The 24,475-nt window shown below is 50.1% G+C and overlaps 1 protein-coding gene across 5 annotated transcripts; it reads left to right on the top strand.

Moving 5' to 3' along the window:
- Positions 1 to 684: 684 nt before the first annotated feature.
- Positions 685 to 24,468, top strand: wizb (WIZ zinc finger b). Of its 5 annotated transcripts, none has more exons than XM_053851493.1 (17): positions 687 to 996; positions 4,183 to 4,350; positions 4,427 to 4,574; positions 4,708 to 4,783; positions 5,778 to 5,896; positions 5,964 to 7,283; positions 7,368 to 7,763; positions 7,999 to 8,403; positions 13,947 to 14,024; positions 15,010 to 15,513; positions 15,591 to 16,052; positions 16,140 to 16,646; positions 17,094 to 17,624; positions 17,686 to 17,897; positions 20,513 to 20,735; positions 20,844 to 21,009; positions 21,146 to 24,468. In XM_053851493.1, the coding sequence occupies exons 2-17, from the start codon at positions 4,258 to 4,260 to the stop codon at positions 21,423 to 21,425; spliced, it is 5,520 nt and encodes a 1,839-aa protein (XP_053707468.1). In that variant the 5' UTR covers positions 687 to 996; positions 4,183 to 4,257; the 3' UTR covers positions 21,426 to 24,468. The 5 variants fall into 5 exon arrangements, with proteins under 5 accessions (XP_053707471.1, XP_053707468.1, XP_053707469.1 ...); XM_053851494.1 differs by having other exon boundaries at positions 688 to 996; positions 7,368 to 7,757; positions 21,146 to 24,467; XM_053851495.1 differs by having other exon boundaries at positions 691 to 996; positions 15,615 to 16,052; positions 21,146 to 24,466.
- The last annotated feature ends 7 nt before the right edge of the window (positions 24,469 to 24,475 follow it).

Below are 24,475 nucleotides of genomic sequence, written 5' to 3'. Positions count from 1 at the left end.
TAGCCAATTTAATTATTTTTGAGGGGTAAGATGCTAAAATGAGCGTCACTCATTGAGAAAAAAAATCGGATTTAACTGGGAAAAGAAAAACAGACACTTAAAGGGGGGATACTATCAAAACCGGTAATAAAATAAATTAAAAATATCTAGAATTCGACGAGTAATGATGGGAGAAGAAGTGCGTCGTTTGCTGTCTTGCTCTGGTCTCATGAGCGCCGCATAATAAACAAGTTCTGTCCAAAACCGTATTCGTGCCTGGTGTTGAACTTGTCTTTAATATTGCGATAGTTTTTCTGACGACACGCAGGAGGGTTGTGCAATAGTACCACACACGAGCACTAGAGGGCGCTCTCAGACCAGCTCATGATGTTCATACTAATTATTGATTTCACGCGTAAAAAGTGCGATCGACAGACACCTATTGAGAAGTTTATATCTCTGTGGTCACGGCGCATTGGGAACGCGTCGTGTAACCCACAGCAGGGACGCCGTGAGCTGATGTCAACGATGGCATCTCTTTCTGTAGTTGTGTTTATTCCTAACGTGTTTTGAACTTCAGCTCCAGATGATATTTCAGTCAAAAGAGACGACAGTGTGGGGGGGTTTGCGGAGAAACGAAGCCGCAGAAACGCGAGGAAGACGCTTGAGAACGATGGTTTTGTTTGAATCTGAGCTCCCAGTGAACGAGGGGAAACTTCTTCAACTTGGTGAAGCTCCTCGTCACCACGTTACGTACGCCGCCGTGGCGTGCCTGCAAGCCAACTAACATGGAGTCCGGTGCCTGGCATCTTCCTGGGATCCGGGCTGGAACCTCTCAACCAAGCACCATTTCGCCCGCGAGTTCCTCCGTGTAAGCGGCGGGAGACTGGAGCTGCTCATCCGGCCAGAAGTGCGTCGCGTCCGGGCGTCGAGAGCGTCGGCTCGGGGCACAACTATGACGAGCGGCGCCTGAGCAGAGCAGCCTCTCCCTGAGACCCGCAGACCAGGCCCACATCGGTGAGTATTTCCGCCTCAAAACAGACCCCAAATCGATCTCGTCTGAGGTGGAAACGCTCGCGGACGTGCGGGCGGAGCTGCGACAGCGAGTCTGGCGGGATTGGCGGTGCTGAGCAGCGGGGTTGGGGTGGAGGGGAAAGCCCGCAGACGGCGTCAGGTACGCGGGCATGTAGCTGCTCGGAGAGAGGGGCAGACAGGAGGAGGACCTGGGCCTGGAGACCGAGGCCACCTTTTCTGCTGCTATTCATGTTCCCGGGCTCACAGCGCCACAACACACATGACGACAGAAAACATGGAAGCCACATATCGATTCACCACCTGTCCACGATCCACGCACCGTCCTTAGTGGATGTGTTTACTCTCGTTCCAAAATAACGCCGTGGTGAGTGTAATAGCTGTGTAATAACAGAAACCTCACTGTTATAATGCAACTGAACAGTTGCATTCAAGTGAGTGTCTCGGGGCTCCTGAATAATGGAAGTAACTGATGCTCATGAATCAGCAACACAACTTTGATGCACTTTTTTTTATCAGGATCCAGCCACAGTTATCGTGTCATTCATAGTTACAGAGACGAAGATGAGTTAACTGTCCACAGTCCCACAAAGTTTTGAGACGACCTGATTCTTCACATCATGTGACCGAACTGAGCTACATTTATCTTCTTGATGGGAGACACCTTGACTAGACTCGGATGGCCGAATATATATGGGCCGTTCCAGGTCGCGGCATGGCGGCTGAGTAGCGGGTCATGAATGGTAACGGATCCGTTTGCTGGATCCAAAACCTTTGTGGACCAGGTGTGACCAGGAGTCGCAAAACCAAGGTCATATACGGCCCGGATCCGGCCCAGATCCAGCCCGGATCCGGCCCAGATCCAGACAAAATTTGATGTCAGATTCCCACGCCACACATCCATCTGGCGGATCTGACAACTCGATCCGACCCAGATCCAGAAGCTATCTGAGGAAGGCTCAGAAGATACATGTTGCTACTTTTGCTGGACTTGGATAATGGTTTCGTGTAGTTGTTCTGGCTTGACATCCTGATAGCTTGTTTCAAAAGTCAGATACAATTTCAAAAGTCAGATACAATGTTGCAGCTCACCACTTTAACCCTCCTTCTTCACACGACCTCCAAACTGCAGGGCCACTGTGGAGCATTTACACCGCGTTTAGACTGGGGTGGTGAAATATGACTGAAAAACCTCTAGAAAAAGTGTCCTGATGAGAAATCTGTTGATCATAGTTTACAGTTCACACGATAATGACAGAGTCCATGTTGTGTTTTGTTTTCCTCGGTCATTGAATGTCGGGTACCCGAAGAGCAGCTACACGCCAAAATCAAGTGTATAATGTCTGTATTTACCAAGTTATATTGAGTTAACAAAATGGCCGCTCTGTTTTACATTGAAATTGGGACTACAAAAATGGCAGGTGCTCCCTTCCTGTGACTCCGTTCCAGTTTGTGGTCATCGGAGCTTGGATTTAGAGCAGCTTAAATGACCCGTGTTCACAGAAACTAAAGTGGGTCACGTGTCACGTCTTTGTTGATGGAAACCGTGTGACGTCACTCTTGCTCCCGAGTGGGACGCAGCACTGTGCTGCGTTTGCTTGTCCTCACTCTTGGACAGACGTCATGAACATCTTGTTTTTAAAGCTGAATGGCTCCGAAATGGACGGACGCGGTTCTCGCTCAGTCATTCCAATGTAATGTCTGACAGAGGAATTATTTCTTGGCAGAGCGACCGGCTTGGTTGCAGAGTTGCCAAGTGAAAGCCTCAATCATTTGTTCAGCCATTCACAGTCAAATCAGGACAAGTTTCACCCTCCTGGTTCCAGGAGGAAGCATCACTCAGCACCCTTTTGGTTGCCTTCTTTTCATCCTTCCAGTGAAACTGGTGTAAACACGGCCTGGGGGAGTGGAATTTTCCACCAACATGTGCGATGGCAGGAGCTGAGAAGTTGCAGGTGTATTACTGCAGCGCTGAAGCAATCTCTCGACAGCAGTGCTCCGCTAAAGAATCCAGAAGTCCGGGGTTATCTTCAGGCTGAACAGGTAGATGGCGCTCCACCAGCGGCTCCACCTGAGGTGGAAAGCTTTGCCACTTCATCTTGGCTTCTGACCCACCTCAAATAGTTTTAAGCACCGATTCAAGTAGCTCTTGCTCCACTCCTTGAACAGGACTTGGAACTGGTGCGGGGTGAAATCTCATCTCTCCCTGGAAATGTTGACCGACCAAAGGGTCACGGGGTCATTTCCAGGACATAGTTTCAGACCGTGGAAGGCTGCAATGGTGATGGCTGGTAACTACGATAGAACTTAGAGAATATAACATATTTACATGCAGTGTTGCAGCTCCCTTGAGCAAGGCATGGATGATTCTAGTGGGATGTGATGTGGCACTCCACTTCCACCTCGCCCCCACATTTTAGGCCCACTACCTACACTTTATTATCTTTTACTACTCCATACTTCTAGGGTTTGAAATATCGTTGATAGCAGTGAGCTCACTGGGACAGCAGGTGGCAGCAAAGCCTCGGAAACACAACAAACTCACAAGGAGAGAAGATTGTTGGAGCTAATGTGGCTGCTGCTCCAACAGGAAGTGACATAGTGGCAGAGATCTGTGACTCTGGATTAGACCTGGGCAGAGAGCGCCCTGGGGGCCACATGCGGCCCTTGGCCTGGATCTTTGTGGTCCTCATAAAGTCACACTGATGCTGTGATACGGAAAAATATTTCTGTTGTCCACTAAAATCTATTAAAGAAAAAACTAAAATAAGAATTATTGACTCATACATTATTACATTAATTCAAAACCATGTTTTTTTTCTTGGAGTAATTGTGTCATGCGGTGTTTGACAATTTAATTTTTCATTTCATCTTCACTATTTGTTTTTTCATGTTTGTAATGCTACCTGATTTTTGGCTTGTTGGCTCTAACAGTGATCACAGTTTGCAAAATGGCCGCCAGGGAAATCCAGAACTCCCGCCCTTCCATGTCTTTTCTTGCTGAAATCTGTCCATGTGTTTCTGTGTTAACAACAGCGATCGCATGAGCAGCTGTGATAAAGAAATCCTCGTAGACTGGCTGTGTTTTTAGCTCAAAATCCTGACATCAAAGATGGCTGTCTGCCTCTGCTTCTCCAGTAACGGCGCCTCTGTGCTTCTGTGTTTGCTCAGAAGAACACAATGTAGCCGGGCTGGCCATCGCTGCGACTCCATACTGTTTCTGTGGGCGGAGGCCGGGGTCACCGGATGGAGTCGGAAACGTTCAGCCCCGGGGTCGGCTCTGCACCCCTACCCTTGAACGCAGCGCAGAGCCCGACCGCGCCGAGCTGCACTTTAGAGGTCAGTTCCGTCTGGGTTTGATTTTGAATCGGACAGATTTGTTCAAGCGCCGCTTGTTTTGTCTCTCTGCCTCCAGTCCTCAGATGAGCGAGACGGCCCCTCGACGTCTGGTCTCCACGCTGAAGACGTGGACTCAAACCCATGCCTGCCGACCAAATTCAAGTCTTCAGCCTTCCCTTCCTCCCTGAACTGGGACTCTGACTCTGAGAAGGAGACGCCGGACGGTACTTTTGCTTTATCTTCCTGAAAACCACTGAAACATAATCAAAACAACATTCATTGCACCTCTGAAAAAACAAGTATATTCACCGAATACTGCAACAATTTGAAGTGCTGTTTCATGTGTTTGTGTGTCAGAGGAAGAGCTGCAGCACTTGTCAAACCCTCACGGTCTGGCGGCTCACAGTCCCGGCTCGCCTTCTTCAGGACTCAGGTGTGTCACAGGGTTTGTGGGGTTTGTGAGGCTCAATGAACAATCCAGGACATGCGTGTGTTGCCCAAACAACACAATGTAGTTCTAGATATTGCTACATTTTTGTTGTTATTATTAGCCACATGCCACTGTAACCCCTTGGTACACGATAAGAGCGACTAGTCTTTTTTATCGTATTTGGTCTCATGAAGAGGTTTATAAACTACAAATAGAATATATAATAAACAAGCTCAACGCTAATGTTTGGAAATACAGTATCAGGTCATATTGAGGAAACTGTGACTTTATTTGTGCAAAAGTAGTGCTGCGATCCAATTTGTTGAGCTAACTTCTTAGCCAAACATGACGTTTTTGGGCGAAAAACTAAAGAAAATGATTTCATACCTCTTTCTGTTATCAGATAAGAGGGATACTTTCATTCAGATTTTTTTTCCTTCTTTGAAATGAACTCACAATACATGTTCCTGACAGTAGTAATCCTCTTTTGTTTGTTGTGACAACATAGCTTTTGATTTTCTAGCTTTGTGAAAAAAGGTTTGGTATATAGGATGCGATACATTGCGATGCTTTGTCTTGTAAACAAGAGCCATCATTGTAAAGGGGCGAAATGAGATGAAGAAGTACAATATTACGTGTGTGAAAACAAGTTTATTGCTATGAACTCAAGCCAGTTAGACTCAAATTTTGCAGTCCAGCAGAGGAATAAAGAGTTACATTAATTAACTGAATATCTTGTGTATATAAAGTTCTAAACACACGTCACAAATGCAATGCACAAAAGCATCATATGACACATCTATATCACAATGTCGCCAATATTTCAGCAAAAATATGGACACAATATTGTGCCCCGAGTATCGTGATATTTGAGCGTATCGATATTTTCGGACCCTCCTATTGGTGCAGGCAAAAATATATTTTTTGACTCTGTTCGTGTCTATCATTTCAAACACGCAGTTTGAGGTGCTAAAGTTAAGCGTGTGTGTGTTCCCAGAATGAACGGGGGAGATGCTGCACCTGAGCTTGATGAGGAGTCCGAGTCCAAGCTGCAGGACGACTGCCCGAGCACAAAGACGGAAGCCTTGACCTCCTCGCAGCTTGGCCAAACCGAATGTGAGTGAAAGAGGATCCTTTTATTTTCCGTGCTCCTCCTGATTGTTCTTCTGTGATTCCTGAGCAGTGTCTGACCGCGGGACTGGGAATGTATCTGAAGAGGATGAGCTGCTTCTGTCTGACACGAAACCAAAGGAAGGCAGCCAAATGGAGGAGGAGGAAGAAGCAGACAATGAGGGCGAGAAAAGCCCCAAGGGAACAGAAAGCAAGGATCAGGACAGGGATGTCTACACCTTCCCTGGAGACTCCGACCCTGAGAGTCCCCCTCCGGCCCCCTGGGCTCATTGCACATTCGTTCAGCGGAGCAGAAAGAAGAGCGTCTTGCTCCGGCCTTTCTCTGGACTTGGCTCACTGACCGACTCCTCGCCAGAGTTTAGCAAGCAGCCAAAAGGCAGCCCCACAAAATCCCAGCCTCAGAGTCAAGATGGAGCCGCGCTGGACTTGGAGGAGGAACAGATTTATTACAAAGGTACTGAAGGGAAAGAGGAGGAGGAGGACGTAGCGGCCGGCCAGGAAATATACACCTGCGTGGAATGTAGCATTTATTTCAATAAGCAGATCCACCTGCAGGAGCACATGGCGGAGCATTGCTCGGAGCGAGCCGCCGACGCGGAAAAGGACAAAGACTTCCGATGTTTGGAGTGTGGCTGGAGCCTGCCGGATCAGCTGTCTTTAGCGGCCCACCATAAAAGGCACCAGGAGTCTCGTGTCAAGATCCTGGAGGAGATAGAGAAGCTCAACGAGAAGGGGAAGGTGAAAGACAAGGGGGAGGGGGAGGCGGCCTCAAGCGTGAGTCCAGTCCTGCTTCAAAGCAAAGAGCCGGAGCCAGTCGCCTTCATAGCACCCGACAGAGAACAAGCACCAGTGGAGTTGGACGCAGCAGAGTCTGAGCCGGCGCCGGCTCCCACCCGAGCGCAGCCTGCCTATCGCCGCCGCTTCATCTGCCCCGTATGCAACTTCAGCGTAAGGACCCCACAGGCCTTGTCCAATCACGCCAAAACCCACAACCGGAAGAAGGTTCCGAATTCCCGATCGAGTTTGGCGTCGCTGGCGTGTGCTCACTGTGCCTTCATGACCTACAGTCGGATGGTGCTGAGGGAGCACCAGAAGCGAGTTCACCCGGAGCTGGGCCGGCCGTCCGCCGCCCGGGATCCGGAGTCCGACCGGATCTCTGAGTCGCCTCGAGACCGCAGCGAGGACCCGGTCTCTGAGGGGGGCTCAGCGACTGACCTGGCTGGTGGGAGGTTCAGTCGGAGGGGGAAGGGCTGGACACCGATGACCAGGGAGGTGGACGGAGAGCTGCGGGACGAAGAGGTCGACCTGTCACAGCAAGGCGATAAATCCCCCGGCAGAGCAGCTCGGCTCACCAGAGCCCGATCCAACTCAGGTGAGCTGGACTGGTCACACTTCACCACAATAATGGCTTCAGCAGCGGCAAACATTAAACGCAGTACCACGTTTCCGCCTGCAGGTGGCTGTTCTGGAGTCAGCGACAACAAGCAGGGCAAAGTGGAGAAGGTTTTCTTCCTGAGGAGTCGAAACCGAGTCATCACCGCGCCCATCGAGGTGGACAGCGATGAAGATGACGAGGACGATGACGACGAAGCCACTCAGCAGCGCGTCAGGCAGTTCCTGTCCGAGCAGGGCATCTCCGACGACGAGGACTTGGAGGCGCTGAAGAGCGTGGAGAGGAAGTGCCCTTACTGCCCCGAGAGGTTTCACAACGGCATCGGGCTGGCCAATCACGTGAGAGGACACCTGAACCGGGTCGGTGTGAGTTACAACGTTCGCCACTTCATCTCGCCCGAGGAGGTCAAGGCCATCGAGAGGAAGTTCTCCTATCAGAAGAAGAAGAAGAAAGGTAAAGGTGAAGAATGTTCTGTATTCTTTCAAGCATGGCTGGCTTTATTGTGTCATAGAGGGGTCCCGGGGTAGCACCATGAAGAGCTCCTTATATGGTCACATCCTTTTGTCATCGCGACTGTTAGCCACTGATTTGCATTTCAATTTAAGTCCAAAGTTCGTCCTCTCATCCCAGTTTGTAATAAAGGCTGAGATTTGTGGTTCTAACCTGTGCTCCATATTGTGCTGTGCCTCCACAGTGGCGAACTTCGACCCAGACACGTTCAGCGTGATGCACTGCGAGTTCTGCAGTGCCGGGTTCGACACCCGCGCCGGACTGTCCAGCCACGCCCGGGCCCACCTTCGGGACTTCGGCATCACCAACTGGGACGTTTCCATCTCGCCCATCCACATCCTGAGAGAGCTGTTCTCCAGGAGACCCGACCTCGTGCTCCCCACCGCCCCCCCGCGCAGCTCCGCCTCGGTCCAGGAGGTGAGCGATGAGGAGAACGGGCTGGAGGAAGAGGAGGAGGAGGACGAGGAGGAGGAGGAAGATGATGGAGTTACCGAGATCAAGCTGGAGATGAACGAGAGGACGCTCAGCGAGGACGGCGAAGACGAGGACGCTGAGCTGCCTTGGACTGATGATGTCACCAGTTTCGAAGGTAAGGTTTCAGTCTTCTCTCTGCCTTTTGTGCCAGCGATGCCTGTGATGTGAAGTGGAGGCAAGAGCCTTGTCAAATATGAAACCGACTCTTTAGAGCAATGATTCTTAACCCGAGGGCAAGGGGCCAATATTTTCATTCAGCATTTTATTCAGTTTTTCAAAATTTCTCAGCAGTTTGCATCAACTATTTTTTTTTCTTTTTTTCTTTAGTAAATTTGATGAACATGACTTGCACCTGGTTCTGCTGCTGGTTCGACTTGACATATCTTTGCAATGGTCACATGGTTTCATGTCATTTTTGACATGTTTGTTTACTTGTAAGTCGGTTAAATATGGTTATTATCCATTGGTTCTGGGAAAGGTGGGGCCAAAAAGGTTCAGAACCCCCTCTTCAGAGCATAATCTATGGGCTGGGTCCAGCTGGAACCTCTAGCCACTCCGGATTCCTCCCACTGGCCTAGAACCTGCAGATGAAGTGATGAAGTGAAGTTGTGTCTGGGATGTGTGCCTTGATGACCTGCCTGGCACCCTGTGTAGCTGGGACAGGCTCCAGAATGAATCCAGAATAATCATGTGGCTGTTGAAGCTACTTTGTTAAAATATCAAAATTCATGGATTCCGACTCCTCTCTACCAATGATCTTTGGTGTCCTGCTGAATGTTGGATTCTGAACCTGCTCTGTTGGTGGCGTCGGCTCACGTAACCAAATGTTGTGACATTTCCCTCCAAAAGAGCTTCGGCCCAGGCTGCAGCGGGTTATTAAATCAGTGGTTTCACAACATAAATAATAGAGTGATGACGTCGCCTGTGATAAGACCTAAGGCGTTTGGCTGCCAGCGTCCGTCCCTCTCACTTTTGCTGTCGTGTCCCTCTTGTTGAGACGCTGTGATCCAGGAACTGAATATTTGTCTTTGCCACCGAATCCTAATGCTGAATATTTCTTTCTCTCATGCAGTTTTGGTCATGGTGACTCACAGCTGACGGCTGTGTGATCGGTTCTTTGCGCTCAGTGCTTGGTTGAGCTTCAATGACTGGAGGTGTGGCGCCGATCGTAATGGGTTGTCTGGGTTGTTGTGTCGCTCTCTTCCTCTTGACTGACCTTGGCTCAGGTCGTGCTCACTTGCTGCCCCCAGTCGCCCTTGGATGCAAAACCGTGCCAGTGTTGGCATGTTTTTTTCTCACTTTAAAAAACATACATATTCATCTAATTTTTTTTTTTAATGCCAAGGAATCTTCTTTTCCTTCCGGCTCCTTCTTTCAGGGGTGGCCACAGCGGATCATCCTCCTCCATCTCTCCCTGTCCTCTGCTTCCTCTTTTCTCAAACCTACAAACCTCACGTCCTCCTTCACCACCTCCATCAATCTCCTCTGTGGCCTTCCTCTCCACCTTCTACAGTTCCAACCTCAACATCTTTATCTACCAATGTACTGGCTCTCTCTCTCTCCTCTGTACATGTCCAAACCATCTCCATCCAGCCTCTCTGACTTTGCCTCCTAAACACCTGAGCACATGTGCTGTCCCTCTGATCCTATCATCATCCTGCTCACTCCCAGAGAGAAGCTCAGCATCTTCATCTCTGCTACCTCCAGCTCTGCCTCCTGTCTTTTCCTCAGAGCCACTGTTTCCAAACCATACAACATTGCTGGCCTCACCACCCTTTTGGACACTTTCCCTTTCATCCTTGCCGACAGCCTTTTGTCACACATCACACCTGACACTTTTCTCCAATGATTCCATCCTGCCTGCACCCGCTTCTTCACCTCTTTCTCGCACTCTCTATCACCCTGGACAGTTGAGCCTCAGTAGTTCAAATCCTCCACCTTCTTTATCTCTGCATCCTGTAACTTCACCTGTCCACTTGGCTCCCTCTCACACACACGGACGCCGTATATTTTGCCCGTCTCGTAACTTGACTTTTCTACTCCACATCCATTTCGGATCAGGCAAACTGATCTGTACCAGATGTGGCCCGCTGCTCAAACGACATGTGGCCGGATCTGGGACGGATCCCGGAGTACATCCAGGCCAGATACAGACAGAGGCAGCTGTCAGGTTCTTGACCACTCTGGTTGCTCAGGGTTCGACTCATTCTGACACACTGTTTAACGTGTGAGATATGAAGTCTCTGAAGCTTGTAACCCGAATTTTAGCTCACAGTTAAATCAAAAAAGATGGTTGGTCCTTTCATTTCATTCTTTCAGTCTCTGAAATTCAGTCTTCCATGATTTTACTTTTGTTTATCTCTGATTTGGTTTTTCTGAGTTTTATTTTTACAGTTGTTATTATTATAATTTGGTCAATATTCCTACATAATATTTCTATGACAAAGCCTGCGCTCCAGCTCAACTTGATAACATCTGAAAGTGCTCCATATTGCGGTGATCTTGCATAGTTTTTAGGCTGCTTGCGTGGGTGGTGGGTTGGTTTGTTTATTTTAGTTTTATTTATTTTTGGGTGGGGATTGTATTTCTTGTATTTCTTCGATTACCTCAACTTGTAATGGCGGCTGTTGTTTGGCACCACGCAAGAACTCTCCACCGACCTGGAGAGAGCAAACCACCTTATTCCGGTCGAGAACCATGGCCTCCGACTTGGAGGTGCTGATCCTCATCCCGGCCGCTTCACACTCGGCTGCTAACCGCCCTAGTGCAAGGTCCTGGTCCGATGAGGCCAGCCTCAGTGGAGCTCAGACTCCGGTTCTGGGTCCAGTCCAAAAGGGCTCTGAAATATTTGACCTGGATCTTCTGCTCTTCTTATGTGACACAGTGACCCGGTGAGTGTTTGGAATGCGCTGTTCCCAGCTCCTAGAGTTTGATTGATAAAAAGCAGCAGAGCCCGGGGGTGGGAATAAATCCGGTTCAAGTGAGCAGACGATGCGAGATGGCGTGTTTGTCTGATGCTGCTGGTGGATGTTGGCACCCACTCGTGGCTTTATCCCAAACCTCTGCCTCCACTCGATTGGTCACGCCTTAGCTCCACGGTGCATATGGGGGCAAAATGGCTGCTTCCACCTCCCCGCAGACCCAAACAATAGCGGAGAAACGCTCTGGCTTCAGCTGCCGGGACTCGGATGCAGCGCGGCTGCGGAGCGGTGAGTACCGCCGCGGGGGAGGTCCCGAGAACCGGCTTGTCCTCGGCTCACACCGCGGCGTCTGGAGCCGCCGCCGACTGGAGCGATTCAAACTCTCAGAAGACGAATACCCGCCGTGGCGTTTAGGAATGATCATACCGTCCGTTTTGCCGTTGATTATTTCTTATTTCTCGCGTAAATGGCGGCTGTTGTTTGGCAGACGTCCACTGTTTTCACGCGGCATGAAAATTTACCTACAGTTGCTGAAATCCTCGCCATTTTACTTTCCTTTCATTTTTTTTGGGGGGGGGGGAGAAGGAACGCGGTGTTCACGCCACAACTTTCGCTCCTTTTATTGTGATGATCGTCGCAACTTGTTTGACTCGATGGCGTCTCGCAGACGTGTATTCGTGCTCGTTCTAATAGACGGTGTAATGACACTGGTGTCACAGAGGCGCCCGCTGACAGGCGCAGAGACGCCCACCGCGCTCGCACTATTGTCTCCTCTGATTTAGTGATTTGTCGCAGAAAATGGCACTTTGGTCTCAGGCATGTCTGACTGCAGGCGACCATGTTTGTGTCTGGCTGGCGAGCGGCTGTGATGGACACAGGTGATGAACGGCCCCTGAGCACTTTGGGAGTCTGGAAACTGGTGTGTTCTTCATGGGAAAACGTGTTTAATCGACACCTTATGAAGCCGTTCATAAACTCCGCTCCTCAGTGTTTTGAAGATGATGTGCAGTCTGGTTGAAGCAGAAGGCAGCATGTCGGTGTCAAGACAAGAAGGCAGTTGTTCTCCCCCAGGAACACTTGATTGGATCAGCGGTGGGTCTTCAACATGCTCAAGGAGGGTGGGCTTCCTTATATGGTCACAGCCTTCACCCACAACTCCAGGATTTCTTTTGATGGTTTGTTGCATCCAAAAATGCCTGGTTTTGTGGCAGATTTAAAGCTGTGGAGTTGCGATCATTTACGGTTCTGGAACAAGGACCTTTGCAAATGAGCTAGTAAAAAAGTTTTTAGCCTCAAAAAAGCTCCAGTCTGAAATGATTTTAACACAATATGCTCTCATAAATCAATGAATAAATATAGATGGGAAATAAAAATGGATGCTAAAATAAGTCCCTTTTTCGGGATGATGTTCCGTGAGTAGCTCACAGGGTTGTTTTTTTCTGGAGCTCCTCACAAGGGCGGAGCCTGGCGACGGTTTCCATTCGCCCCGTACAGTGTTCGGGTGACACTGCACTAGTCAGTTCTTTTTTTAATTTGGACATTTAGGATTCAGGATCGCGACCCCTATATATTAACAATATTTTACAAGAATGACCAGCGTCCCTCACCGTACATGTGTGAGCTGTGGGTCTTTAAGATACGTGACAAGGATGGACCACCTTATAAGGTCACATCCGTCATCCACTACATGAGGCAGTGATGTCTCGCCAGATTTGTATCCTCAATACGCTTGAGATTATTTAAAATGACAGGATATTTGGTGCAAACGCTGAGCTAATTATTATGTTTGAGTAACTAATGTATACAGAATATAGCAGAAGTGGACGTGTTTATTTTAATAGCTGGTAATTATGGTGTTGTTTAGACTGACTAGTCAACTAGGCAGTAGTGAGTACTTTATTATGATGAACTACTGGCTTATATGCAGTGAATGCACACATGAATAAGGAGTTTATGTAGGGTAATAAATAGAGTGGGACCAGTGGATCTGGGCCCAGCTCCCTGAGTCTCAACCAAACCTTCTCTGTAAAGACGTTTCCGTTGCAGTTAAGTGACGCCTGGTGCGTCCTGAATTCCAGATAATAACACACTTGTTACTGCGTGGCGAGCCAGAACGGATCTAAATATTAAACCTCAGAAATGTGAACTTGAGGAACTCTTCAAGGAAAGAGAGGAGAGGTGAATAATTGATGAGCGAGCGCATGCTTGACAAGATAGCTGAAATCGTTGGATGCTGTGTTTGTGAGGCTCACGCTTGTCCGGACGTTGTGAGACAAGCCCACCAAGACACTGAAGTGCAGTCTGTGAAAGAACAAAGAGAATTTCTCCATGACCTGGTCTGTGAGGGATCTGCCGCGGATGCCAGAGTCCGGATCATAATGGACTGGTAATAACATGGATGCGTAACTGGATTAGCCTGCAGGGAGCGTGTGATGCGGGGAGACGAAGGTGCTATCTTGCTGCCTGAGCTTTCATCAGCCCGTGTCAGCCAAATCACCTCTGTCCTGCCATGATCCTTCCTCCCGTCCACCAGATTTATTGAGATGGCTTTGTCTGTTCAGGGAGTTTTTGGGCTGTAACCCTTTGTTTCTCGCGTCTGCCTCCGTCAGTGGAGGAGATGCCCCTCTAATCTGGTGTTTGTAATGAAGGACTTCATTATAATGGCCAATTGATTTGTGATGTAATTACCCATCCCGCCACGGTCGTTAATGAAGGTTATTAATGTGTGATATTGTAGGTGAGGACCAAGATGCAGCTGAGGAAGAGGATGGGATCAAAGTCTGTGGCTACAGCGGGGATGAAGCAGACATCAAGGGTGAGACACGTGAAATCTGGGAACGCTAACCCCCCCCCCCCACCCACCCACTCGCCGACAGGGGACTGGATTTGCTCCGAGCCGAGCCTTGTGATAGCTTGTCAGGGAGGGAAATTGTATGAAAGACCTGAGGTCAGCACTGAAGCATAGCAACAGTGCATCCGAGAGGATTGTCGCCAAGGAGGCAGACACATGTATTTAGAGTGGAAAGTATCTTTCACAGTGCTGCTCGCAGGAGCAGGGGAGATGGCGCTTCTTTTGTTGTGCGCGCCGGCTTCAAAACACGGCGGCTCTCGCTCCTTTCTCAATTTCAATTTATGCTATTTATAGCGCCGATTTATGAAAATGTGCAGGTCTAATTCACGTTCTTAAGAGGAAGGAGGGCAGAGAGAAATCCTGCAGCAGGGACAGAGACTGGAAGGGATTTGAAATGGAGCCGGAAAGACGCGTGAGCAGGGCGCGGTTTCGGAGCCATGCATGTCACACCCCGTCGTACAGTTGGGATTATTTAATAAGATGCCACTGATGTTTTGTTTTACACAATCGAGCACGGTTTTATGAATTGCGGACACCTGATGAGTCCCGCCCCCAAAACTCACTTCAGCTCCAGTCAGTTGTATGTGTTTGTTAGCATTAGCTGGCTTTTTTCACAAAACAAAAGCATCAGAAGTACAGTTACAAGTTTCGACTGCAACACATTTTATAAAAATTGAAGCGTGTGGCGGTGAGTGCAGGTGCAGTGCGAGTTCTGTTTGTAAAAGGCGGTGAGGAATGCGTCTCCCAACCAGGTGTTTAGACTGATCTGCTTCAATGCCACACCAGGAACGCTCGATTGCGCTGTCCGTCAGGAGCTGCTGCCACAAATGACAACATTGAATCGTCTGAAAAACGCTTAATGGAAGCATAAATTGCAATATTTAACGGTTCTGGGACGGATGAGCATCTGGCCTCAGTTCTCATTGCTGTTTCCTCCACTCTGTTTCAGTGAACGGCTGGAAGTGTGAGGTTTGCGGCTCGCGTTTTTCCAGCAGACGGGGGATGTCCATCCACGCCCGCTCTCACCTCCGCCAGCTGGGCGTCTCGGACGGGAGGGGGGCCCCAATCGAGCTGCTCTACCAGATCGCAAAGGAGCATAACCTGAGCAGCAAGCTGAGCTCGTCGCTCCTGGATCCCGCCGGCAAATCCCCTGGGAAGGACGAGGACTTGGACGACATGGACGAGGATGTGAAACCAATTTCCCTCCCAATCCTAGCCAAAGCAGTGCCCGCCTCCTCCTCCTCGCCATCCCCCGGTGCCTCTCCAGCGCCGACTCACTCCAGCTCGCCGTCATCGATAGTGAGGAAAGCCCCCATTTCCTCCTTACTGCCTGTGTCTTCCCCTCTGCGCACCGCAGAGCACAAGGTCGGTGGGATGAAGAGCTTGACCTCCAACATGACCGCCACCAAACCCCTCTGGGCCCCCCAGGAGAACGATGCCCCACTCAATCTGGGTGAGAAAAGTGCATCCATTTTCCCGCCAATATTTATCCATTAAATGAGCTCGTTTCTATCCTAATGTGGAGTTCAGTGAGAAAACGTTCTTTCTCTGCAGCTCTTGAAGACGACTCCAACGGTGACATCGTCTGTCAGCTGTGTGGCGCCTGGTTCGAGACTCGGAAAGGCCTCTCCAGCCACGCGCGAGCTCACCTGCGGCATTTCGGCGTGGAGTACTCCGAGTCCAAGGGTTCTCCTATCACCCTCCTCAGCCAGCTCATGGACTCTGAGGACTTTAAGCACAAAGCCAGTGCGCTGCAGTTGGACTCGGAGCAGGCCGCCACCACGATCTCCTCGCCAAAGCAGCCGCTGCTCAGCCTCTCCTCCGCCTCCTCTTCGTCCTCCTCCCTCCTCTACAAGGTGACGACAGCCGGTAGCGGGTCCTCGTCCAGGTCTACCTCTTCCTCATCCTACGTTCCACCTGCCAAGCGGCTCAAAACCTCTTCCATGCAGGTCTTCCGCTTGAGTAGTGGAGAGCTCATGGCTGTTCCTCACAGTGAGTAACTGGTGGTGCATTCACTGACCTCATTCTCACTTCAAAAGGTGCTTACCGCAGTCACATCTTTGCCCCTCCTCCGCTCAGGTGACCCGCCCAAGGAAATAGCTTGTGAGTTCTGCGGCGAGTACTTTGAGAACCGAAAGGGCCTGTCCAGCCACGCGCGCTCCCACCTGCGGCAGATGGGCATCACCGAGTGGTCCGTCAACGGCTCGCCCATCGACACCCTGAGAGAGACCATCACGAGGCGCGGCCTGCCCTGCGTCCTCCCTCTCAAAACCCACAAAACGCCGCCGCCATCCTCCCCCGGGCCCCCGCGCTCCCCTCTGTCCACCTCCTCGTCTCCTTCAGGGACGCTGCTCAGCCGCCTCCCCTTCGCCTTCGCCCGTCCCTCCAGTCCTGCCAAGTCTGCCGCTTCCAAGTCCAGCTCAGCAACGCCAACCTCCTCCGCCGGGCTGATCCTGAAGGTGAAGCCAGAGCCGGAGCAGGTGGAGGTCACCTCGCCCGGGGCCGTGGGCAGGGCTGCAAACTTCTCGGCCGAGCCCCTCAACTGTAGCTGGAACAGCACCAACAGCGCTTTCCCTCTCAACCTTGGTGAGGATTCTGTTGCTGTTTGTGTTTCTACTCCTAAATGATACTGCTGTCCTTTGTGTGTACAAGTTGTGAATTTGTTTGCTCCCTGGAGCTCGTCCTTTACCAGTGCACACATCTGTCTGAACGTGTGAAAGTGAAGGAAGTGTCGTTCTGTTCCATATATAGATCTGGTCCCTTATAAAAGCAGTGTCTGCTTACATGTTATGGAGCCAGAAGTGGGCGGGGCTACAGGTTTTTATCTGCATAAAATACCCTTTCAGCCAAACAAAACAGGAGTTATCGCTTGATTCCGTAGCTCCGCCCACCTCCGACTACAGTAGATAAACGAGACAAAATGTCTGTGATCTGTCGAAATCAGAGACCAAATATTCCAATCTCCAGGAGTGTGTAGTAAGTTCTGGATCTGGCGCCTGCCCTTTCTCAATGTTTACTTTCGTGCCTCCGCAGCCAAGACTCATGAGATAGAGCCCACGCGGGACATCCGCTGCGACTTCTGTGGGGAGTATTTCGAGAACCGCAAAGGCCTTTCCAGCCACGCTCGCTCGCACTTACGCCAAATGGGCATCACCGAGTGGTCTGTCAACGGCTCGCCCATCGACACCCTGAGGGAGGTCATGCACAAGAGAGGCCTCTCCCCTCAGACTGACAAGGGAGTGAAGACGGAGCTGGCCAAAAGCCCACGCTGGGAGAACAGCGGCAGCGTGGAGGGCTTATCTTTCTCAGCGTATCCGGCCTCCAAGTTCCGTAAATCTCCTCTCAGTTTGGTGCCACTGGGCTCCAGGCTGCACAAACAGGGGGTGTTGTCTGGTGCTTCACCTTCGGGGAAGTTTTTCCGGACGTCCCCACTGGGCAAACGGCCTCAGTCCGAGGAAGCGGAGAGCACCCAGTCCCCACCGCATCAGCTCAAGACCTTCTCACCTCTGCCCCAGGATTTCTCGGTGAAGAAGAAGCCCTCTCCTGACAAGCACACCCGCCAAGGTCAGCCTGATGACGCCGTGCCATTCCTCTCAGTCTCTAATCCTTCTGCTCTCTGCTCCAGATCCCAGCTGCGAGCTGTGTGGGTTCTACTTTGAGAATCGGAAAGCTCTGGCCAGCCACGCGCGAGCGCACCTGCGGCAGTTTGGCGTGACAGAGTGGTGTGTGAATGGATCCCCCATCGAGACGCTCAGCGCCTGGATACGCAGCAGGCCGCAGAAGGTGCTGGAGATGCACCGCAGCTACATGCAGGGAAACAGGACCCCTGTCAAGAAGGTGAGGCCACACCTGGGAAGTGGTGAGCTGATGGGCATGAGCTCCCGGGGCTGGAAACGTTTCAGCACCACAAATTCTGCTTCTACACTCAAGAGTGGAAGAAGGTCAAGAGTTTCTACTAGGAATTTGGCCATGAACCATGACTTCAGCTGGCCAGGTGTGACTCAGTCATGATTATTTAGCTTTGAACCGACAACAGAACGTGTTACAAATACTCAAATGTGCTCCTCAGCTGGTCCGCTCGGCTGGAGCCCTGAGGATGACGTCAAACTAGGATAGACCTTTTAACTAAATCTGTAAACAGGCAGAATTTCTTGTTTCTTGTGATCACACTTAAACAAAAACAAACTTTCAGATTCAAGGATGATTTATTGACTTTCCAGTTCTGCAAGGATGGAGCGGAATGTCTCGCTGAAGCCGGTGATGACAGCGAGATCGCAGCATGAACAACTTTCAATATAAGTGAATTACCGTGCAGCGGGTTGCCAGACTATTCAGTACATCCCTAGTTTCTACACGAAGGAAGTTAATTTTTATTGTCAGTTCAATGTAGATTGGAACTCGGGATGTCCCGATCCAAATCTTACTGCCTCTGATCCGATCCGATTTTTGGGGTGATAAGTCTTTCTGATACCGATCCAGAACCGAGCCAATACCTTTTCTTTGCAAGCTTTAGTTAAACACATGAATTGATGCAATATTGCCACACAAGGTAAAGGCATGCAAACAGGTATTACTTTTTTACTCGTCTTTATAACAGGAAAACGGGACATAGCTAAAATTGGAAACTATGAACTGTGGCAGTGCATCACGGGACTTGTGGCATTAGTGCATTAGTGGCTGGAGTGTGCGCCATCCTGCAGCTGAAGCAATGTTTCGTCCGTGTGCGAACAGCTAACCCTGCTCTGGGCCTGCTAGCATTGCTGCGCTAATGGCTACAGTTGTGACTCCTGCACTCCAGACAGCCCAGCCAGAAACAGTTGCGTCAGACAACCTCTCCAGCTTTCAGACAACAGGAAACTGTTGGCTGCTGCTGTTCCTGGTTGTTGTTTTGCGATGTGTCTGTTGTTGTTAATATTCCGGGGCTGTGCGTTTCCTCTCAAGGCCTCTCAAGTCTCTAACTGGGGCAGAAATACATCTGAGCCCCCTTCTTAGCCCCTTGCGGCGCTGCTTGTGTTCTGGAGTCCAGAATGATAACCCACTTTGCTTCCCTCGCGCTCACTTTTGTCTCAGCGTGAGAGAGAAGCCGTCGCTGGTGCAGATCTGAAGCCCCTCAGCTGGCAGCTCTGCAGACATTTCATGTCTTGGAAAGAGTCTGACGTTCTGCCTCACAGCTTTTAGTTGAACTGTAGATCTTGTGTCTTTACACCCAGTAAAAAAAAGAGAGTGACTGGGGACAGATGCCAGCAGAAGTCGGCTATTGACTTGATAGTTGCCATGGTAACCAGAGAGCCTGGCAGCTTATGTTTCATCTCCAGATAAATTATGGCATGCTGTTGATGGAAGAAAATGTACTTCTTTTTTTCATCTCTTCCCTGCAGAATTAGTTTTCTGGTGCATTTGCGTCACAGTCGCACCTTTTTTTCCCGAGCCGCGATGTGACACACATACAGAACAGACATTTGTCTTCAACGTCCTTGTAAATTACTCTGAAATGCTTTTATTGTTGCGAGGAAGGGAGAGAAGAGAGAGTGGCCTCTGCAGCGTGTTTCCTTCATCCAAGCACATCCACCTGTCCCCAAATGAAAGCTGCAATTTGGGGCACCAGTCAATCCCTCCAGGATTTCTTCGATTTTTTTTTAATTGTTGCAGCCAAAAATATCTTATTTTGTGGCAGATTTAAAAAAAAATTGAGGTGAAAGTTGCAGTCATTCATGGTTCTGGCACAACATGACGGGAAATATGGACCTTTTCAAATGGGTTAGTAAAAAACTAGTGTCAGTTTTTAGCCTAAAAAAAAGAGTATTTCAATTCCAAAGGTGACAAACTGAATAAATAAAGAAAGCAAAATACGCCAAAAACATTGACAGTGCGGAAAACACAGTAATGAAAAAGTCATGCTTGTACAATGTGGCTAAAAAAAAGACTAATAAAAAAAAGAATCCAAACTTGTGCCTCAAATCACCCCAGCAAAAGACAAGACAAACCCACACCCTTCATACACAACTGCTCCAACACTATGATGAAAAGACAACGCACATTCATATACACACGACACACAAAAGTACAGCTGCAAAACAAAACGCATGAAAACACTGAGAGCTCACAAGAAACACAGAAAACACACGCACAAAAACTTGAATACTAAAGAATAAAAATACGCGGCTACAGAGAATCAAGCGTGTGGCATAACACCCCATCAAAAACTAAAAAAATACACTGGTACTTCATCACCAAGAGACAACACTGGTGAAGAGACTGACAAACATGCAACATACTTACAAACCAACACAACAAAATGACAACTTTAGTCACACCTGGAGCCCTTAAAGCTCACACTGATGCAGTAAGAACGAAACACATGCAACACTTGAACACACTTGTGTGCAACTACACCACGACAGAACACAATGTGCAGAGTCGGCTCTCACAGTCTGGTGGTCCTCTACTGACAGAAGTCCTCGGCCTCCCACTGGGCGTCCTCCCTGCCGGTCAGCCTGGTGCGGCCGCTGAGCCGCGAAGTCACCCGCAGCACCTCGAGCGCGGCTGAAGATGGCGCCGACGCCAGCCCTGCTGCCCAGTTGGCGGCTGGCAGCAGGAGCCCCTCCCGGCTTGCCGACGGACTCCCTCCTCAAGCACAGGTGGCCCGCAGCGAGCTGAACGTCCGTCTGCCCAGAGGTGCGTGCAGCTGCCGCCCTCCAGGGTGGTGGTGGTGTCAGACTGCAGACTCTGTGTGTTTGGACTGGACCGGTGTGTCTGACCCCAGTGTGCCGTCTGCTGCCGCAGGTTTTGAGCGGCGACCCCTGAAGCACCCGTCCTGCGCTGATGGAGCAGAAAGGGACTGTGGCCCGCCGAAGCCCCCGCGCTCCAGCACGGTCCCGGCCCTGGTGCCCAAGCCTCCCTCCTATCCGCTGGTCAAACTGGTGGGCAAGTTCTACACCCTCAAGTGCCGGTGAGTGTCTGGAGCCCTTCAGAGGGGTCCAGTTCTATCCCCCAGCAGGTCCCATCCTCTCTGCTTCGCTGCTCCAGATCTGGACCCGTGTGGGGATTTCACTGACAGTCATGTGTCCACCTCTTTGCTCCACCAGCTTCTGCGAGGTGGAGTTTCACGGTCCGCTGTCGGTGCAGGAGGACTGGATCCGACACCTGCAGCAGCACATCCTCAAGATGAACTCCAACAAGCCCGCGGAGCCTAAAGAGACGGCGACGGACGGCGAGGACGCGGTGCAGCCCGAGGCCCCGCCCTCCACCTCCACCCAGACCCGCTCCACGGCTCCCGACAGCCCCTCCCCCACACCCCCCATCGAGATCGTCAAAGTGTCTGGGGGGCAGCCCGCCCTCAAACCTCTCCCTCCTCAGACGGCGTGAGCTCAGCCTCGTCCACCACTCCCCCCCCGTTTTTTCCACCACTTTTCTTCTGCCTTTTCCAATTTCCATCCATGTCTTTATTTGGCCTTTGCAAAGTGTTTTCGAGGAGGAGCGCGTCCCCTCCAAAAAGCCCTTGCAGCCCCCAAGCACCTTTGAAGCAGCTTTCGAGACTGTTACTAGGTCCCGTTGCTATGGGAACCCAACTCTCCTGGCTTATCTGAGACGGGCGATGGTGGGAGCTGTCCAAGGTCACGAGCAGAGATGGACTGTTTGCCTTCTTTTATATTGAATGTCCTGGAGTTGACGTGGACCATCGCTGCACTTCCCGTTTTTTATTTATGTTGCATCAGTCCAACTCTTTCTAGCCAAACATTTAGCCGGATTATCATGGGCCTGACAGGCCGGGGCTCGTAGCTCTAGGGTCCTTTAAGAGATTAATGTGTCTGAAAAGTCGGCTGTTGAGACTTTAAACACTTGAAACGGCACTTTAGAGGCGAGCGCTCCACCACATCCACACGAGTCAGGCGCGGCGTGCGTCCACACGACCAAGCCAGTTTCCAGGTCAAACAGCGGCGTGGTGAAGAGGGCGAGGCTCCTCACTGTTCCCAGGGTTTGGATGTGGGCACCTGAGAAAGATCCGGTCGCCTACCTCACTGCTGAGGAGGCGTGTCATGGATGGATGGTGATGCTGCAGCGGTGTTGGCTGCGCACACACAGGGCCTTTTTAACCAAAGAGCTTCCTCTGAACCGACTCCCTCCGGCTCACGCTCGGCTCCCCACCTCATGGGTCGCCACCCCTGGGCCTAGCCTGCCTCCCTGCCATTCAAACCAACCCCTAGTGTATCGGAGGTTTTGTCTTGTGGACGCACGTCTTCCTCAAACGCTCGCCTGGTCGTGTGCGTGTAGCTTGGGCTTCGCCTAGTTTTGCTTACTCCAAATTGTTGTAGGAGAAATGTAGAAAAGCACACTCGACAACTTTAAAAAGTGATGTCATCCCCTCAATAGAGATGAATGTAGCCGCGGGCTGGGAAAATACTTGCTGACAGATTGGTGGTGCACGTGGCTGGAAAGTAGCGCGTCCCCGAGCTAAATGTGGTGAAATGGTCGACCCCCTTCAGGGGAGGGAATCCTCTCCCCGTATCGTCATTGTGGTTTTAATTTCACTTGAGGTTCAACCTATTCTGTGCTTCATTCACTTTAAGAAATGTAAACTCCACTAGTTGTAAAGTAGCTTGTAGCATCACCGTTCTTTGCACGTTGGAGCCCCCTGGTGGACGCCAACATGCCCCGCAGACTCAAACCTACATTTTGAGGAGTCCAGGGGGTGAATGGGAGTCTCACTCATCTCACGGTGGAATCCCATCATGTCCCTCCTATTCCCCCTCATGGAACTCCTTTGTAGCAGCCTTTCAAGTTGCCATCTTTTGGGCAAAACGCCGCACTACTTCTGACACCAGTTGTAGCAGAAAACTAAGGTCAATCCCGAGGTCACGTGCAAGTATATTCCCAGCCCTGAAACTACTCCAAACGCATTTCATCAACTTTGTCGTGTTTTCTTCCGACGTTCTCGGCTTCACGTTTTAATGTTTCATTTCTCTGTTGCCATCTTCTTCTCGCCTTTTTATTTTTTTTTAATGCAATGCAGATATTTATTTATTGTTACGCACCTGAATGTGGTAAGTTTGTGTAAAAGTAGGTCAAGCGAGCACTTAGTGCGAGTAGTACCAGAGAAGCTGCGGACCAGGACCCCGTCGTCGTGGTGACGGGACGTGCCAAAGAGTCTGTTTACTTCCTGGTCTCCTGTTCGAGCTGTTTACACGGGGACCCGACAGCTAGCAGGGGTTTTAACCAACAACAAGCAACGCCTGGTTCCTTCAAGTCCTAAAGACTACTGGAGTAGCTTCACGCGTAGATGATTCCGACTAATAACCAAACTTGATTTTTAAGAACTGCCAGTCCAAACGCCGGATCTTTCTACGCCGCTTCATAATCGACCTCTAAAGTGTCCATGTATGCTGATGTTGCAGTGTTGAAACATGACTGTTGCCCTTTTATGGAGTATAAACACACTACTATATACCTACATGTACGAGCTGAAGACACTTGGTAGAGAGCGCTCAGCGCTTCTATTAGCAAACGTAGATAAAAGAAAATAAGTGATCTTAATTTCTCTATCGTGATTTGATTTCCATGCTTTGTATTTTTTATTGCTCTGTGCATTTCTGTAACTGCAGTTCGGCAAAGTGAATCCTAGGATATTTTTTTTAGACTTTTAAAGCTGAAACTTCTGGTGCTGGTGAGAGCGGGAGTGACTGGCGTGTGGTGTGTGAGAGAGAGAGAGGGGAACCGACGCGTTCACAGGGGACGGGCCTGAACCTCCAGAGTAAGATCCAGAATGGCTGACCATTACCCCGACTCCCGACTTCACCTGGGAGTCACGGTCGACCAATGATTGTTGGATCCAGGAGTCATTTCAGCCCTGAGTTCAGGCCCTCACTGGCTCCTGGCTGTTTCACCTGTGGCTCCGGTTTCCCTCCAGTGGAAGCCTGAGCCGGTTCGTGTGCGTGCGTGAGTGTGTCGAGAGACGAGGACAGACTGAGAAAAAAATACTGTACTGTACACAAAAAGGGTTAAGTGAATCAATCCAGAACAAACAATAAATGTGATTTGAGTTTCAGACATTCACCTGTCTTGATTTTGAAAACTGTGGGGCTGTTTCCCCCCCTGACCGCTAGAGGGAGCCAGAGCGACGTTTTGTGACGAGACTGGGCTGTATTTTTTTTAAGTTACTTATGATGGGAATCACTTTTTAGATATTCAAAAGCTAAATTCGATATACTGTCTACAGGTGTAGACCGTGGGAGGAAGCCCGAGTGACCATAATCAGATATGATAAATATTACAAAGTCCTGGTTTTCACGGCTCCACGTTGTCGTCTCTCTCCTCTTTGATGACTCCGCAGAATCGATTCTTATTGCCCGGAATTGGATCCTTCAGGATCGATGGCGGGGATGATGAGTCATGTTTTGGGCCGCTCTGATGCATGATGG

This window comes from Synchiropus splendidus, chromosome 19, assembly GCF_027744825.2.
Source record: "Synchiropus splendidus isolate RoL2022-P1 chromosome 19, RoL_Sspl_1.0, whole genome shotgun sequence".
Classification (NCBI taxonomy): domain Eukaryota; kingdom Metazoa; phylum Chordata; class Actinopteri; order Syngnathiformes; family Callionymidae; genus Synchiropus; species Synchiropus splendidus.
Note: the sequence above shows the minus strand (reverse complement) of the source record. Positions and strands in the feature narration are given on the sequence as shown.

Coding starts and splice junctions, on each gene's coding strand:
- wizb (XM_053851493.1), top strand. CDS start 4,258: ATGGAGTCGGAAACGTTCAGCCCCGGGGTCGGCTCTGCACCCCTACCC. Junction 4,575..4,707: donor TGAGAAGGAGACGCCGGACG/GTACTTTTGCTT, acceptor TTTGTGTGTCAG/AGGAAGAGCTGCAGCACTTG. Junction 7,284..7,367: donor CAGAGCCCGATCCAACTCAG/GTGAGCTGGACT, acceptor TTCCGCCTGCAG/GTGGCTGTTCTGGAGTCAGC.